At 39.5% G+C, this 18,777-nt stretch overlaps 1 protein-coding gene across 13 annotated transcripts in view; it reads right to left on the reverse strand.

Annotated features, from left to right (window-relative positions):
- dock9b (dedicator of cytokinesis 9b) overlaps window positions 1–18,777 on the reverse strand; it is a 70,936-nt gene that overhangs the window by 43,954 nt on the left and 8,205 nt on the right. For 3 of the 13 annotated variants that reach the window (XR_008600852.1, XM_055008602.1, XM_055008601.1), the window contains exons 1-2: window positions 14,688–15,266; window positions 3,878–3,994 (exon numbers count right to left, since the gene is read on the reverse strand). Coding sequence is in view for 11 of the 13 variants with exons in the window: in XM_055008602.1 (XP_054864577.1) it covers window positions 3,878–3,994; window positions 14,688–14,849 (279 nt within the window). In the remaining 2 variants the exon portion in view is untranslated. Of the gene's footprint in view, window positions 1–3,877; window positions 3,995–6,389; window positions 6,718–14,687; window positions 15,267–18,777 lie in introns of those variants that run through there. The other 10 variants (XM_035946392.2, XM_035946390.2, XM_023266132.3 and 7 more) reach the window with 7 other exon arrangements.

The following is an 18,777-nucleotide window of genomic DNA, read 5'->3' on the forward strand; positions in this document are numbered from 1 at the left end:
TGGTATATGCACTGGCCGTACAGACTCCAGAGAACGGGAGAACGCATCGTTAATGTGCAGTCGGAACACCAGCGTACTCGATCACGTCACGTACTCGGCTCATCTCCTCCGATTATTTTTACCAGCAATGTCAAACATACGGCCTGTGGGCCAAAACCGGCCCACCAGACGGTCCATTTCGGCCCGCGGGACGACTTTACAAATGATAAAAATTACAACATTAACTGTAAATTGTAAATTTGTAAAACTAAATTTAAAATAATTTCTAGAACTTGACAAGTTGTTCTGATCATGAAGTAAAATACTAGATTGTTCAGTTCCAGATACCTGTGACTGAATGTTTTGTGTTTTTGTAGATAAACTGTTATCTGGCAGCTACAATGCATGTGTAAATGATGAACTGAGGCATAATAGGCTACTGTTGAAATTGAACTTGTTTTCCTTAAAAAATTTCAGGTTCATAATATTTTGTAAAAAGATAGTTCATTAAATGTGAGCATTTTCAGAATGTACTTTTTTTGAACTGAAACAAAGGGGAAAAGTTGGAGTTGTGGTTATTTATAGGTTATTATGCTGTGATTTTACTGGTGGGGCCCACTGGAGATCAGATTGGGGTTTATGTGGCCCCTGGACTAAAATGAGTTTGACACCCCTGATCTTTACTGTGGAAAACAACAAAATGGAATCAGATAAAATAACACAGCCCTGCATATTCATGTTTTCACAGTTTATTTTTATATATATTATATATATATATATATATATATATATATATATATATATATATATATATATATATATATATATACGCACAAAGTTATTGGGGGTGCATGAAAGTTTTTTGTCCTCCGAAGGGGGGCCCAACAGAAAAAATTTGAGAACCACTGCTTTAACCTAAGATGTCTTAACTTGGGGCAGGAGAAATATATGGGTAAGATATAGATAAAGAGAAAATCTACTGATATAGAACAAAGTGCATCCTCCAAAATGTCCAACTTTTACTTCTGCAGTGTGTGAGCCGGATGAGATAAAACTACAGGGGCTAAGTCAGTCAAACATACGGTCAAAACTGGCCAGGCAGAAGGAAATATTTGGAGTTGTGCTCATTTGTTGGTTATGATGTCATGATTTTACTGGTCCGGCACACTCAAATCGAATTGGGCTGAATGTGGCCCCTGAACTAAGATGACACCCCTGGGCTAAGTAGTTCTCATTTTAAAAAAAAATAAAGTGTGAGTCGATAATGGCTCAATTTAAATTTTTCGTCTGAATGGCTGCAGTAAAACACAGTATGATTCTTAATAGATGCTTCAGCTGCGCAGGCAAGAGTTTCAGAGTCTATGTCTCCCAGCTGACAATAAACCATTAAACACACACAACCAGTCAATCGGCTGTGAGCCAGAACTGCTGACTGCCAATTAACAGCATTTCTTTTACAGTCATTAAATCAGGGCTTTGATGGCTTCCACTGGGCCAGAGGAGCATGTTCACATAGACGGCGAGATGCTGTGGGTCAGAGGGGTGATGACAGGAAGGTATTGTACATTCTAACATGGAGATCAGTGGCCAGAGTGGTTAGGGATAGATTGAAGTCCTGTTTCTACTTTATAAGACGATAGAGTCTATCGTTGATCATTTGAATTTCCCTTGGGATTAATATAGTATCGATCTATCCATCTATCCATCCATCTATCTATCCACCCACCCATCTATCTATGCAATAATCTGATGATGTGAAATGACTGATGTTTGTTTATGTGTGGATGAAATGTTTCTGTTTTTTTTTTTTTTTTAAAATCATTTTCATTTCTCAATTGCACTCCAGGGCACTTTATTCTTTTAATTCTATTGCTTTTATATTTTATTCCAGTTTTTTAATTCTTTCTCCCAGTCTTTTAACTTTTTTTAACGACACCTACGGTAGGATTGCGCCTTCAATTTTGTTGTACAATGACAATAAAGACATTCTTTTCAATTCTGTATGAATTCAGCGTGTGCAACATTTTCCCTTCTTCCAACCTGCACATCTCTTGCCTGCCCAGTTACTGCGTGTCCATATGTGTGTTTCTGTGTATCATGTGTGCATCCACCACCCATATGTCTGTCTGGCTGCTCCCTGTCCTTTCTGAGCCCACTGATGTAATTATATGGCAGGTTAGACGGATGGATGGACGAGGTGGAACCAGACACACACAGAGTCCTGGGCAGTTACTGATGGCTGTGCACGGCAGACATACTTCATCTTCATCTTTGAGAAATAACCTAGGAGCAGATTGAAGGCTGTGGATTTCCCACCACATACTGTTGTCAGTTCACAAGTGTGTCATTTTTATTCTCTTATTAAGCTGCCTGAAGTTAATGGTTACAGTCACTACATGTTATATAAATAAAACTGAGAAAGGGAACTAGTTTTCAGCAAATATTACATAAGCAGGAGGAGATAGTGAATCTGTTGAGGACTAATTTTAGCCAAGAATTAATACAGACTTGATGTTGTATTTACTACAGCTGAACTATATCTGAGATTGAGTAAAATAAACTATAGCACCCGTTATCACGATAATGAAGGAAAACAGTGTGGCCCCCTGTGGCCCGATTGTCGTATTTATTGGCAGTAATAAAAAGTTATAGTTTGGGTTTTGTTTTTCTGGAGAGAAGCTCGAGCCTCTGCTTGTTTTCCCTCTATATTCCAAACTAGGCACAGACCCCGCTGAGATCCATCTCAGCACTATGGTGAGGTAATATCTCTAAGCTGTTCTGAACACCAGCAGCAGATCTACAGAGGGTGTATATAAATGAAAAGCAGCGAGGCAGCGGTTACACACAGAGTATATACAATAAAAGTTAAACTTATGACAGATGAAGCACATAAGTCCACCAGGTGATACCACCATCTGTCTACCTGCTTGTGATCAGCTGTGTCAAGCTGTATCGACTTTCTGTACCAACTATTCTTTCTATTCGTTCTTTCAACACCACTTTTGGGTTGCACCATTAAAACTTCAGAAACTTCATTCTTTAAGAGCTAAGAGCAAAAAAAATAGTACAATTTTTACTTTATCTCGACGTTCTTCACTCGTAACTTATACTTGCTGAATTCTACTTTTCCCTGAAAACACTATAGTTACACTACCGTCCAAAAGTCTGGGGTCACCCAGGCTATTTCATGTCTTCCATGAAAACTCCCACTTTTATTCATTCATGTATGCTAACATAACTGCACAAGGGTTTTCTAATCATCAATGAGCCTTTCAACACCATTAGCTAACACAATGTAGCATTAGAACACAGGAGTGATGGTTGCTGGAAATGTTCCTCTGTACCCCTATGGAGATATTCCATTAAACATTTCCAGCTACAATAGTCATTTACCACATTAACTATGTCTAGACTGGATTTATCATTCATTTAATGTTATCTTCATTGAACAAAATTGCTTTTCTTTCAAAAATAAGGACATTTCTAAGTGACCCCAAACTTTTGAATGGTAGTGACACAGGGGAACATTTAATGGCTAAAAGACTCAGATAAGGTTGTGTGAGTCTTCAGCTGTTAAATTTCCTCAGGAGATGTTAGAGACCAAAATAAGAGAAAAACAGATGTAATACTGGACTTAGATTCATGTGAAAAGGCTACTGTTGGGCATACGGTAAAGGGTTGGCATTTATATGGCACACACTTAAAGTCTGAAATTGTTGTGGCATAAATTATAACATGTAAACAATAATTTCAAACATCCGCGTCAGTGTGAATAAGACCTTAATGAATACCGGCTTCAAACTCAATGCCAAGTCTGACCAGTGATTGGAGGCAAGATGAACAAAAAATGTACCTACAGAGCTCAATACAAAACTGTCTGGGTTCTCTCTGTTCTTACCTGGAAGTCGTCTGTGGGAAACTGCAGCATGTCTCGTAGAACATCACTGATGATCTGGGTCTTCCTTTGTAGGATCACATTCTCATAGTCCAGAGGCTCTATGATCTTTGGTTTTACCTAAAGAAGTAGATGATACCATGAGTCCAACATCTGAATCTCTGTTTCTCTTTCAAAGTTGTCGAAGTACAGCAAAGGTACAAGCAACCTTTTCAATTGTTTTGCCAATAACAGTGCAATTCACCAGGGTATTATTGCGTCGGTTGTGGGGTAGGTTACAGAAGGAAATCTGTGGTATTCACACTGTCTGGACAACAAGTCCCATTGTTCTTTCACAGAATTACTAGTTGACAGCTACAGAAGCAGGAACTGCCACGGAGACTGCAATCAATGCGGGTTAAGAGAAGGGGCAATGCTGGATGAGAGAAGGGATGGATGAGCGAGTGAGTCTGAGTGTGCCATTGTACCAGTCACAGTGTCATTAGCTCACGTTCAAAACCTGAACTACATAAGTGGTCACTGCAGCTCTACAAATCTCTCTTTGAATTTTCAGAGGTATGTCTTACCTTTACATACCAGTATGCATGACAAAAAGATATACAGGGGTCTTGATTCCAAAGAAGATCCTTACACAAATTTAGAACAGAAAGGGCTGTATGACCGTAGGTAAGACAACAGAGTCTAGTTCATGAGCTTAAACTCCCCCAGCGCTGCAGACATCAGCTGTAACATTCCACAGAAAAGACCCAAGGGGTTTCTCCAGCATGGCCTCCCTTAAAAAGAAACTCAATCTTCACATACGACACACATGTGGCTGCATCTGCAAATTACATTGTGAGGACATAAACAAGACTTCAATCTACTAAAGGTAAAGCTAAGTCTCTTGTGCTTAAAAAAATAGTTAGATTGGAAGATTGTGTCCACTCTCACGCCCTTCGGCTAAATATACAGCTATAGCTTAGCTTAGCATAAAGACTGGAAGTAGGGGGAGACGGTAAGCCTTCCAAAGGTAAAATAACAACAACAACAATCCCCATGAAACCATGACTTGCTGTGTTAACACTGTAACTTTTGAATGCATTAAACAAGTTAAATGTAATGTTTATAAAAGGGTCTCTAGTTTTGCAGATATCTGGGCATTTACTGAAGTATACAAGAAATTGAAATTTTGAACTTTCAACAACAATGCCTATGTCAATAATGAAATATGGTTCCATTTGGCTTTTATACTGGCATTAAGCAAGTCCCAGTCCTTTCAGAGCTCATCTGAAACCAATATGAGACCTTAGCAGAGATAAGCAGTGTTCATATGGCACCTGGCTATTGTTTTAAACCTATTCTCTGAGGCACCACCAAAGTTATTACATTTCATCCAGAGGAGTGCATGAGTGTGTGTCCATAGTCTCATGGCAAATTATCCAGGAATTGCAGAGATATTTTGCTTGAAACCAGAAACATCAACTTCAAAGTGGTGGTGGAAGAAAAGTCACGGAATCATTAAAATCATATGGATTTACCATCTGAGAATCGTGAATATCTGGACAAATGTCTGATCCAGCAGCTATTAAGACATTTCACTGGATGAATTTGAGCCTGATAGAAGATCAACAGAGTCAGTAGGATTCATCCTCTTGAGAACATGAATGTCTACACAACATTCCATGGTAGTCCATCCAAAAGTGAAGATTTCTTATGATTCATCAGCTACACAATGCATGCAAACACATCACCCAAGGCCAATGGCTATGGTTCTAGTTCTTTGGTTCGAATTGGGCCATTAGACATGGATGTGATTGAGGTTATTTGGATGAGCCCTCTGGTCTGGTTCCAACGAACACACAACAAACTAAGGCCAATTATACAGACATCGGACCTTAGATTTACGTTTTAATTCATCCAACCAATCCCTCTGATGATGTAACGCAAATATCCCTCTACATCTCTCCACCCTTTGGATGTAAAAGATCATCTGATAAGCAGAAAATTGTCTGGATGTTGGCCAGTCAGACAGAACATAACAACAAGCAGCTGTGAACTGTGTGATTTGCCAGTAATTAATTCACGTGAATACATCACAGAGAAAGAAATGCAATGATATTGTAAAGGTTAATGACGATGTGCTTGTCTTATAAGGCTGATAAACTTGTGAATCTGTACCTTTATCATCTCACTAACTTTGCAGCCAACTTGTTAAACTCCCTGACTTTGAGGCATAGGAACAGTTAATGAACAAAGGGAGCCACAAGTGCCCCATTTCCTAAAAACAGCTCAACATTCAACCCCCTGGAGAGGTGTGCCCCGAAGCTGCTATTTCCCATTTCCGTCCAATCCCTTTAAAAAAATCTTCAAAGCTGCTCTTGAAAGAAAATCTCAAAGATAAAAAACTTGTTTAAACAATCACATCGCGTCGGTTCCATTTAGCTGGCAACTCCCAGAACAAGAGCGGGCTTTAGAACAAAAAAAAAAAAGAAAAAAGATCCACTTTAACGTAGAGGATGGTACAGTACAAACTCACCGCTGCCACCTGTGACCCTGCCTCCACCTCTGCCTCTATCTCAGCCAGGCTCTTGTACTGCTGTGGAGACTCTATCACCATCTCCCTCTTTGGGGCTTTGCCTGTCCGGCCCTGCATGGTGGTCGGTCCTGCCGGCGTGTCGCCTACATCCAGGTGTGAGACTCAGCCATGGCACAAAGCCGCTTTCAGTCTGTGATGGTCGTAAAAGCTCTGTCCACGTCCAGTGAGATTTTTCCCACTGCACTCGATCACGACGGCCCAGCCTTCCTCTCCCTCTCTCTCTCCTGCTCTGTCTCTCATCAGAAGGGTAGGGCCCCTCCCACCCTCACAGCTGTGCAGCTGTGAGTGTGTGAACATGCATATGTGCGTGTTTGTATGTACAGTATGTGATTTGTGTGAGAAGGAGGGGAGGGAACATCCACCACTCCCCCATTAAAACCTTGGAAGGGGCCCAGAGATCATGTCGTCATGTGCCTGCCTATTGTAACTATGCTGAAAATGTAGAAGAAAGGGGGAAGTTAGTGTGATTACAACCTGGAAACTTTACTCTAAATATTTTGCACATACAGGGTACGAATGAAATACTACCCGAGGATGTACAGGTATAGGACTGTAATTGTGATCACACTTCAAAGGCTGCAAGAAATCTCCTTAATAATATTATGCAACTCAAAATGCCATTACTTCACATATAGTAGATGTCAAGGAGAGCATCAACAGACTTTGCTTTCAAAGAGTTTTATACCATTTTAGCACATTTATAACATTCAACTCTCCATACCACTCTCCAATTTATAGAAAGATTGAAAGATCTCTTCTTTTCTGTTGTCAAACCTGGTGCCTACATTTCCTACAATGCTGTTTTTCAGCAGTTCGGGTCTAGTAGTCTCCAATGGTGCCTCAAGTCAATAGAGTCTAGAGTGTGCAGCAGAAATGAACAGAAGGTTTATTAGAATCACATTGTTTTTTTTTCTTGTTTTTTTTTGGTTTTGTCGTCAGGCCCAAGTAACCTGACTTGAGGATGTTTATCTGACTTTCTAGAGCTTCTTCTGGAGACACACAATGCTTAATACAACTAGTTTTAACAAATGCAATAATACTCCCAAACACCTGGAACTATACTGTCAAAAGATGTGGAAAACTGGTGACATCCTAGTGTCCTTTTATGGTACGGCAAACTAGCTATATTGATGCTAGTGAGGTTGACGCTAGTAAGCTCAGCCAACAACTCTGGAGTAATTTGTAATAGTACTCTGGCTGTATATAAAGATGGACAAAACTCTTCGTAACATCACCCATAAATTTTCTGAACAGCTGTGAGCCACCACACTGATGAGGCACAGTGTGGTGGCTCCAGCCATCGACATCTTTTCAGTGCCTGAGTCTTTCTAATTTCCAGCTAATTCTTGACTAAAATTTAGTGAAGAGGTGGAGACTGTCCAGTGACGACATCCACTCAAAGCAGCCACGTCCTTAATAATGCAGAACTTTAACCCTTAATGCACATAAAAGGGGTCAGATATATTTAAATTCACACCACATACAGTTACCATAAATGGTTAAACTAGCTATAGAGACCAAAACCATTTATTGTACCGGGCTGTAAGCATGTTTATTTCTGCTATAAAGTCGGACATTTTCAGACTGGGGTCTATGAAGATTGACTGTTTTTTAGAGAAAGCCTCTAGTGGCCTTTCAAGGAAGTGCAGTTTTTGGTATTTTTGCGTTGGCTCCATTTTTTAGCTCTGGAGTTTGCTGCTTGGCTTAGACTACTTATCTTATTAGCTCTACCCTGTGCTTTTTTATACCACGGAAGGAAGGCTAAGTAAAGAACCAATGGTGCGTATCACAGCTGGATTTGCCTATATTTACTTTACATTTGCCTTAAAAAGGAGCTCTTTGTATTGTGTAACTTTGATGATTCGAGGGAAGAAAAGCTGGCATTCCTCATACAAAAAAAAAAAAAAAAAGCTGGTAGAAGAAGAAAAAGAAAGTTGGCATGTTTTGTTGATATTTTTTGGATTTGTGATCGGCTAAAACAAAGTATTTGCATTCAGCTACTGTTGGGGTTATGTAAATAAAGTATCAGTGGGTACAGTAACAGTAATTAGACACCCAATCTGTGTTGATAAAGTTTTACTCCCCACTGATATTCTGCTCTGCTTTGAACTGCTCCTAACCTATATCCGCTAGAGCCGGCACCCACAGCAGGGTCTGTTAAAACACACTTCCTCCTTTTTCCGGCTCTCAGATGCACTCGTACTCTCCCGCTGCTGGAGGAACACTTTGAGCTGCCCCTTGTTTCTCCACAGTGCCAGCACTCTCTCTGAGGACTATCATGTGCCTTTAATCTTTAACCAATGGAGGCACCGCTGCCTTCCATCTGCGCCTGTGTTTCACAATGATGACATTTAAAGTTTTAAGTGGGTAAATATATGCAAATGCTTTAAATTTAGGAATTTTTTACACATAACTCCAAAAATCATGCAGATGTTTACAAGCCGCAGAATGGTTGACTCAACACGCATAATTAATAATCCATGCAGTTATCTCCATGGTTTGAGAAGTAGGGACTGTCTTGTGCACGCAGACTGAGAGAGGGGGAGGTGGGATGTCAGAGAGTGGAGATGACATGCCACGGGTCAGAGCGACTTCAAAGGCCATCATCTCACTGCTGCAGTCTCAGCACCATCATTCCTAACAAAATTGTAGAGCACAAAGGCGGACGAGTGTGTGTGTATGTCTGAGTATTACTTTTTTGTACTGCAGGGTTCTCTCGTCATTTGCATAAGTTGTTTTAACTTTACCCTCTTCAAAGAGGCTTGCCGAAATACACCATCGAGGGAAATAACTTCTTTCAAAAACACAGGAAAGCAAAGGTTGTAAAATATTGGCACTTATCTAGGTTAAAGCAGATTACATTCGAACGACATACTGCCACAACGACAGCGGTAATATGGAATCACAGGAGTATCTAAATAAAAGATAAATCTGTTAAAAAATAAGGAAATAAATGTGTAAATATACAGAGGAATAAATAAAAGAATAAATAAATCTGTAAAAACATAAGGGAATAAATGTGTAAATATAATGAGCAACAAAAAATGAAATAAATAAAAAAAAATGGAAATATAAAGGTAAATTTGTCTTTGCTTTCCCTTTACCTCTTGTTTTTTTCCTTTCATTTTTCCTTTTGTCCTTGCTTTTTCCATTTTGCTTTTGCTTTTACTTGATGGACTGAGCTGTCAATCAAATAGCTTTGGGAGGGGCTTTCTGTTCAGGTGAGCAATCAATACTTGATCCATAGACTGTATAATAAAGGTAATAATCAAAATCAAAATAGTAATCTTTATTATACAGTCTATGAGGTAGCGCCAAGCAGGAATTCTGTGATCAGGTATTGACTACTAAGGGAAGTATTTTCAAATTTTTTAATTTTTAAAAAATTTATTCCTCTTTATATTTACAGTTATTTCCTTATTTTTAAACAGATTTTTTTATTCCTCTTTACATTTCCACATTTATTTACCTTTTTTAACTGATTTTTTTATTCCTCTTTATATTTATGCATTTATTTCCTTATTTTTAACAGATTTTTTATTTACTCCTCTTTATATTTACACATTTATTTCCTTATTTTTCAACAGATTTATCTTTTATTATGGCACTCTCATGATTCCATATGGAAACACAATCACACACTAACAGATGTCCAATAAGGACAGCTCAGAAGCCCACCTAGCCACTGAATTAGACAACTGTATAAAAATACAATTAATCAATCGATAAAAAGCAAAAACAACCAGTAAAACAGGCAATAAATATGGAATAAAATCAGGAAAACCGAACACATATAAGATGAAACCTTGCAGAAAACATCTAGGAGCTTTTCCTGTACCCTCCTACATTTTAAACAAATAGGAAAGCTCATCCAAAAGAGCTGATATCATAGTCAGCGACGACTTTGTTTTCTCTGTGCTAGAATTTCTGAACCACAATGAAATTGGTTTCCTACAAAGCACAGGATTCAAATATTTAAGTTGGTCAGAGACAAATTGTGGTCTTTGGAAAAGGCTTAGAGATGGTACTAAATATGGAAACTCAGTGTGTTCTAAAGGATATGCGGAGGTGAAGTAGTAGGATACTAATACAGGCTTGAGACCTGACAGTCCTCTGGTCTCGCCCTCTAATGAACTGCTGACTGGATCGCTGTCGTGCTGCGGAGGCCTCAGTGACAGCGTCACCAGCTCAGCGTGATAATCAGCCTCTTGTCAAGACCCTGGCTGCACTGAGGTCATCCTGCTTCATTCACCCATGTCTCTGGAGAGCTCTCACACCATCCCGCTTTCTGCAGCTATCGCTGGTACAATGCCAGCGATACCACGAGGATGTGTCTGATTGGAAGGAGAGCAAATTAGTGAACAGGGCCATCTGCGTCAGAGCTTTATTTAAAAAAAAAAAAAAAAAAAAAAAAGTTGTCAGAGACATTGCAGGAGGAGGAGAAGGATGGCGTCCATTTGTTTCTACACAGCTTGAACCAATTAGGACTTGTGAGCCTTCCACACCCTTCCCAAGAGGCCTGCACACACACACAGACACATAAAGACGCAGATCGTTGCACAAGTCAGTGGAGAATTGCATAAGGGCAGGTTGACGTAATGTTTGGGAGCCAACCATCAGTACAGGCGCTCCTGAGAGAGAAAGTGTGAGGGTGTTGCCTGAAAAGAAGGGAAACTTCCCCTTCAGACTGCAAACAGATGCAGTAATCAAACGCAAGGTAGCTCCCTAACCCAAAACTCACTCTCAGCTGTCACAAAGCCACTTTCTCAAACTACAAATGCAGAATATCCTTTAATCAAATAACCAAAGAGCAACTCAGTGGTCTGTCTTCTGGTCAATATAATATGACCGTACCTACAGGCAGTGCAACAAAAAACATGTGGGACAAGTTAGAAATGATATGAGAGAGGGGAGTTCCCGAAGTCTGAATGATGTCAGAGCTCCCAGAGGTGCTGAGAGCTCAGCTCAACATCAGCTGAAGAGCAGAAAGTCCCTGCAAAAGATTAGTCCATAGGAACACACAGATATGCACACACGCACACGCACACACACACACACACACACGCACGCACGCACGCACGCACACGCGCGCGCACACACACACACACACACTTATGCATTCAATCTTTTTTTTTCTTCTAAATGGATGATGTTGATTCTAAACCACAACAGTATGCTCGGAGCTGGTCTCAGTGTAGCTGGACAATAGCCATTAACAAAAACAGTCAGTAAATAATACTATGGATGAATGTCAGAGACAGTCAAGGCCGAAATTACTCATACCGCTCGCAAATTTTAACTTAAAGTTACTTTTAAGTGTAAATAAAAGCTGAGAAACATTTTTTTTCCACAATGATGACTCTTGTACATCATCTTATTACTTTTTGGGAAACACCTGTGTCATTTCCAATCAAAAAACAACTTGCTGGTTGACTAAAAGCAACTTAAAATCAAAATTTGCTAGGGGTATGAATAACTTCTGGCTTCAATGCAGGTCAGTGATACAAATGTGCATTTTGATCAACTATGTGCAAATAATGTCCTGTTACTGACTGAACTAATTAAGTTAATAAGTAGCAATAAGCAAACATGTTAACTAATGCAGGTTTTTACTGCTTTCATGCCATGATGACCAATTAAACTGTCTGAAAGGCATGTTAGCACTTTGCTTACTAACTACATTAAGTTTGCTAACTTTTAGCAGATAGCTTGGCTGCTAAGGGGGCAAAATCTGTTTATTGAAATTAATAGACATATTTGTAACACAGAGTCTAGTTTATAGACCTTTTCTGTGAAGCAGTCCACACTCCAAAAATATAAACAGATAAAAATAAACAGAGCAACACAACAAACATGCCACAGTAGTATCTATATGTATAACTACCAGGCTGATAAATGACTCAAATTGGAAGGAAACCAAATTTTTGAACCTTCTCGGTCAATCACAGGTCATTTCACCTTGAGAAGTTGACTTAGTACGAATAAAAATAGAGTTTGCAATGAGACTAGGATGCAGTGGGTTAGACTGAAGACTTTTATGTGGGGAGTGGGGTTTGTACTGTGGATAAAGCCCTTAACACCTTTATATCTGTAACTTAAACTTGTTTTCTTTCTTTCATCTGGTAGTTTATAGTCTCAAATAATAATTTCAAATCTCCTTCAAGACAGTATGAGGTTAATTTAGTAAATTATGGTCCCATTTAGAGTGAAATAGAGGATCAGGCAGGGTATATTTCAGGGTCGGGCTACCTTGTGATTGGCAGGTCATTATGATATCATTGTTCAGATCCAACCCTCGCTCATTACATCTCATTACAGACACGACGCTTCCACACCCGAACTGCTGTTGCTGCTCATTTAGTCATGAATATTTTACTTTATAGAGAAATACTAATGATCTAAAACCAGTTTGTAGCTCTTTAAAATCCAAAAATCTCATGCAAAGGAAAGGTTAAGGCTGAAGATTGAACTGAAGAGATCAACTTCAGAACATTTTTTGTCTATTTAGGCTTCATTTTATGCATTTCTTATCTTAATTACTCAGAAAAACAAACTATGCAAGTGTTGTTTTTATGGGAAATGGTTGGGCAGCCAATGATGGCTGTAAAGGAAAACGCTGCATTTAAAAGTGATAATGGTTTATAGCGATTTCCTTGACTTACACTACCAATCGTACTTAAGCCCCTCGCTATTGATTGTCAATTAAATCTCTTTGGCTTAACAACGGGCTGACTGCTGGCAAATGGAGCCAACTTAAGGGAAGTAGCTTAATGTAGCAGTGCATAAATTCACGTGCAGGACAAGACAGCTAATAAACAACTCTGAAATAGCCACATTCCACTTTTCTCGCTCAGTGTAAGTAAACTCGTGCAAGGCCTGAGACATGCACCTCCTCACAGTTGAATCTTATCCTTTTGATGTGCAGCACAACTGTGTGATAGGAGGCGGTGATGTACTGGACTTCTAACTGTAGTTCCTCAGGGGAGTCTATTAGGGAGATGATTAGCCCAAAATCTGCTGATCTGTGCAGTAACTCGTGTTTAATTTGATGGATCTCCCCTCAAACTGTAAATTATTAATTTTTTCTACGTAGTTTCGATCCTTGAGAAAGACACGTTAAATGAAAATACATGAAAGCTTAACATTTTAACCTACAGTTTTAAAGTCATTGTAATTCTGTGTGGCAAACATGCTTGTTGGAGTTTAATTTAATTAAAAACACAATTAATTTGAATGGGAAATAGTTGAGAATTATGCACAAGCTGGACAGTATAGAGCAGGGGTGTTAAACTCATCTTAGTTCCGGTTCCACGTTCAGCCCAATTTGATTTCAGGTGGGCTGGACCAGTAAAATCACAACATAATAACCTATAAACAACCACAATTCCAAATGTTTCCTTTGTTTTAGTGCAAAAAAAGTACATTCTAAAAACGTTCACATTTTAGGAATTATCTTTTTATAAAACATTGTGAACAACCTGAAATTTCTCTAGAAAATCTATTCAATTTCAGCAAAAAATTAAGCCTCAGTTTATCATTTACACATTACAACTTCCAGATCACAGAGTGTCTACAAAAAGACACAAAACGTTTAGTCATCTGAAACCAAATGACGGTATTTTACTTTATGATCAAAACAACAAAAGTCAGACAAAAAAAGACAAAAAACCAAAAGCAAAACAAAATGTTACAAAAACGAGACAAAATGACAAAAACGAGAAACAAAATGACAAAAAATGAGACAAACGACACGAAACAAAACAAAAAAGAGACAAAAAATTTGACAAAAAAGTCTCAAGGCAATAAAAAAACTTACAAAAAACACAAGTGTGACAAAAAAACCCTCAAAATGACAAAAACGACACACAAAACAGCGACAAAATCTTAAAAAGACAAAAAACACAAGCAAGACAAAAAGGATACAAAATGACAAAAGCGAGAAACCAAACGACAAAAACATGAGACAAACGACAAAAGTCAGACAAAAAAAGACAAAAACCAGACAAATATTTCAAAAACGGGACACAAAACAACAAAAGAACAGTGAACAATCTAGTATTTTGCTTTATGATGAAAACACCTTGTCATGTTCTAGAAATTATTTTAAATTTATAGTTTTACTAATTTACAATTTGTAGTTAATGTCTTCTTTGTAATTTTTACACTTCACAAAGTCGTCCCGCGGGCCGCATGTTTGACACCCCCGGTATAGAGAATATATTTGGAAGCAGGGTTTACCAGAGCAGTGGTGGGAATCCAGAGTTGAGATCCCCTCAGACTCTGTGTTTCCTCCTCCTCGTCTACAGCTCCCAGCTCCACCGCCCCCTTGATGTAGCCACAGTTCCTCTCTAGGATGGAGCGCAGCCCCTCCAGCAGAACCACACTGGTGGTGCATCCCATGGTGTCACCAAACACCCGCAGCCACCATGCAGGAAAACCTCAATCACAGCTCCAGGCAGATACAGCAGCCCCCAACTTCTGCCTCTCAACTTCCTCCACACATGTAGAAAAAGTCCTGTTACAGGTGTAGCGGCAGGTCTTCATCAGTTGATCTTCCCAATCATTCTGCCCAAAACTCAGCTGCTATCTTCGAAAGCGAATCTCAGGCGGAGCGCTGCGAGAGCTGCTGGGTTGTATCCTTCTGTGTGCTGCTCAGCAGGGATGGAAGGATGAGGGATGAGCGCGTGGAGCTGCTCGTTCAGTCGAAGCAGGGCGTCGACTCTCCGACTCCTCTTCCTTCCTTCCTCCTTCTGCTGGGGGATAAGGATGCTCGGGCTCTCTCTGCTTTCTCTCTGGCTCGCTCTTTTCTCAGCCTTGCCATCTCTCACTCATGCCTTCTCCTCCCTCGCTCTCTCTTTCTCTCTCCCAGCAGGCTCTCTCCCACCCCTCACTCTTGCAGCTTAGTCATTTCTCTGACTCGGCATGCTTTGTCAACAGTACAAGCAGACTGTTGCCAACACAGACTCACCCTCCCAGTTTCACTCTTTCTCTCAGTGACGGTGAAATTACAACAGATGCAGTCATCTTGCAGACGCTATTTAAACGCTCTTGAAGGCATAAAAATGAATGATTTAACTTCTCTTGACCTTGTGTTGCCAGGCACTTAGCCATTAACACTTCGCTGGATCGATCCATCAATTCATACGTGCGTCATAGGACAACCAGGACGAACCTGGTGGCGTCCCACAAATCATGATTTAATTAACATCTCCGCATCCTCACATGCTCTCCCCAGAAACAAATTGGACGCACACTGGCTTGTTTTTCTGAGGCTAATTTAACCGCGCATACGAGCAATCCTCTGGATTTTCGTCAGCCTCTCGCTGGTGGCTGCTGTAAATATTTCATCAGCGGTTGACACACTCACCTACTTTTAATTGAATGATGCAGCAAAATGGGTAACAATAGAAAAAAGCAAGAAAAACCATGACGTAGATGTACATGGAAGCATGGGAACAGTAAAGAAATGCTTAAAGAGATCAAAAACTATGATAAAATGGCACAAAAGGCACAAAAGAAATCTTGTTAATGAAATTTGGCAGTGGAAGCATTTCAAACTGATAAAAAATACTGGAACGCCTAAAGTTGTGAAGTCATCGACAAAATATAAATACTAAAAGAAACTTGACAACAGCTGGAACTAAGAGAAAGATGTTAAAGTTTAAGTGTAATATAGCTGAAGTGTTAATTCAGGGGCGTCAAACATGTGGCCCATGGACCAAAACCGGCCCTCCAGAGGGTCTAATCCGGCCCTCAAAGTGTAAAAATTACAGAGAAGACATTAAGTGCAAATTGTAAACTTGTAAAACTATAAATTTTAAACAATTTGTAGACCATGACAAGTTGTTTTCATCATAAAGTAAAACACTAGATTGCTCATTGTTCTTTTGTCATTTTGTGTCTCATTTTTGTCATATTGTCTTGTTTTTGTTTTTTGTCTATTTTTGTCTGCCTTTTGTAGTTTTTCTCATGCTTTTGTCATTTTGTTTCTCGTTTTTGTCGTTTTGTGTTTCCTTTTTGTCTCGCTTGTGTTGTCTTATTTTTGTCATTTTGTGTTTTGCTTTTTTCGTTGTTTTGTGTGTCAGTTTTGGGGAGGTTCTTTGTCTCGCTGGCGTTCTTGTCTCTTTTTTTGTTTTTTGTGTCGTTTGTTGCAGTTTTCTGTCATTTTGTTTCTCGTTTTTGTCATTTTGTGTCTCATTTTTGGAATATTTTGTCTTGTTTTTGTTGTTTTTTTGTCTTTTTTGTCAGATTTTTGTCATTTTGATCATGAAATAAAACACTATATCATTCAGTTCCAGATACCTGTGACTAAATGTTTTGTGTCTTTGTAGACACTCTGTCATCAGGAAGTTGAAATGTATAAATGATGAACTGAGGCATAATATTGTTGAAATTGAAGTTATTTTTCTTCAGAAACCTCAGGTTGTTCATAATATTTTGTAAAAAAGATAGCTCCTTAAATACTTACCTTGACCCTGCTGTTACAAATACACCACCAGTTTTCTAGACTATCTTTACAACCTGGAAAGCCTGAACATCACACAAACAAGCCCTCTCCTGGAAATGATTGGCTTTCAGCTGGGAAAGTGGTGCTATGACTTCTAAACGCTGATCAATGCTCTTTAGTTCAGAAACAGGACCGCTTCATGTTGAAAAACCGCCACAAACATGCTGGAGACGCCTCATCTGACCATTGACTATAAATTACTTCATAAAAAATGTACACTAAATATACTGTTAAAGGTTGTTTTTTTGGCCTTTTTTCGGCTTTATTTTCATAGATGCAGTGAGAGAGAGACCGGAAACAGGGGAGAAGAGTTGGGGGAGGACATGCAGCAAAGTGCCGCGAGCAGGAATCGAACCGGGGCTGCTGCATCAGGGACCAGCCCCTGTATATGGAGCACCTGCTTAACCCGTTGAGCTATACCGGCACCTCTGAGAAAGGTTTTGAAAAGGTAGCAAACAACATAATTAGAAAATACATGTTTAATTCTGCCCTAGGTTGCTCACATTGCAAGGTATCAAAACTTGCATCAGCTGATTTTTGGGCAAATTTTGGCACTGCTTTGGTTCTGTTTTTGGTGACTACTAACTGCTGAGAAAAACATCTGACTCTGCAGCTGGTAATTGCTCCACTATTTTTCTATTTTCTCACTGCCAGGTGTGTCTGTCTAGAGCTCAACAAGAAACCGTACAGTGGGCTTTAGAGCAAAAACAGTCACCAGCTGTGGCCAAACACAACAACAATATGAGTGTGTAGGATGCTATTTAGAGTTGAAGGGGCCTACACGGTTGGAATTAATTCTCTCTGTGTTCGTGTGATCGGTTGTTGAGATAAGAATGTCAATCATGGATGCTTTAAATTGGGTAACTCTCAAAAGGCAGATGATAAAAGAATGGTTTAATTCGCAGCAGCAGCGTCTTGATAGCTGGATGTTTTGACTGTAGTATGGGTCAAGTTCCAATTGTGATTCCTTCAATTCACTGCACCTGAATAGCATGTTTTGTTTGCCCCTCTCTGGCCCACATCTGTGAAACCTCACACCCCACAGGCTTCTGTTAGCCCAAACTAAGATAACTCTGAAGACATCTTCACAGTTTTGACAGACAACTACACAGGATGAGTATCTTCATGTCTAAAATTGCTGCCACTTTGACGGCGCCAACAGTTTTTTGTTTGTTTTTTCACTGCAGTGTTTCCAGACTTATTCCAAAAGCTTCTGGAGCATTCTCCTAATGACAACATTATAATGTATTAGGTCTGTTCCTAAGCGAGTGCATTACTCTAATTAAATCAAACTGCACCCAGTAATGCACCCAATAACCTTTTCACACTGGCCTCTGCAAACCTGGGAGATGTTGCATTTGACCACAAAAATATTTTACCACGATCTATAAAAGCTGCTCATCATCTGTTCCCAAGCGCTGTTTGATAATAACATAAGAAAACTCTCCTTCACTCAGCAGAGCAAACATGATGTCCTTCTCAGATGCTCTTCAGATTGAGAAAACAGTGTAGTACAAACACATGATGTTTTTTGCACAGGCAGGCTGGGTTAAAATACAGATTTTTACTCCTCTTGTTAAATGGGGTGAACCATTGGCACGACCCTAGCTTTTATTCTGAAAGAACAGACAGTAATTACATATAAAAGAGAGCTACAGGTTGGTCTCCTGGCAACGAGCCACTGTTTTCAGAGAAATCCCACTTTTTAGTGAATGGCATTCACTCATGCCACTGCATGTCAGCATTTTTCTCATCACCAAAGAAGGCAGAATAAACCAAAGCAGATTTGTCTAAAGATTTAAATGGTGAACGGCTAAATTA

This window comes from Amphiprion ocellaris, chromosome 24, assembly GCF_022539595.1.
Source record: "Amphiprion ocellaris isolate individual 3 ecotype Okinawa chromosome 24, ASM2253959v1, whole genome shotgun sequence".
Lineage (NCBI taxonomy): Eukaryota > Metazoa > Chordata > Actinopteri > Pomacentridae > Amphiprion > Amphiprion ocellaris.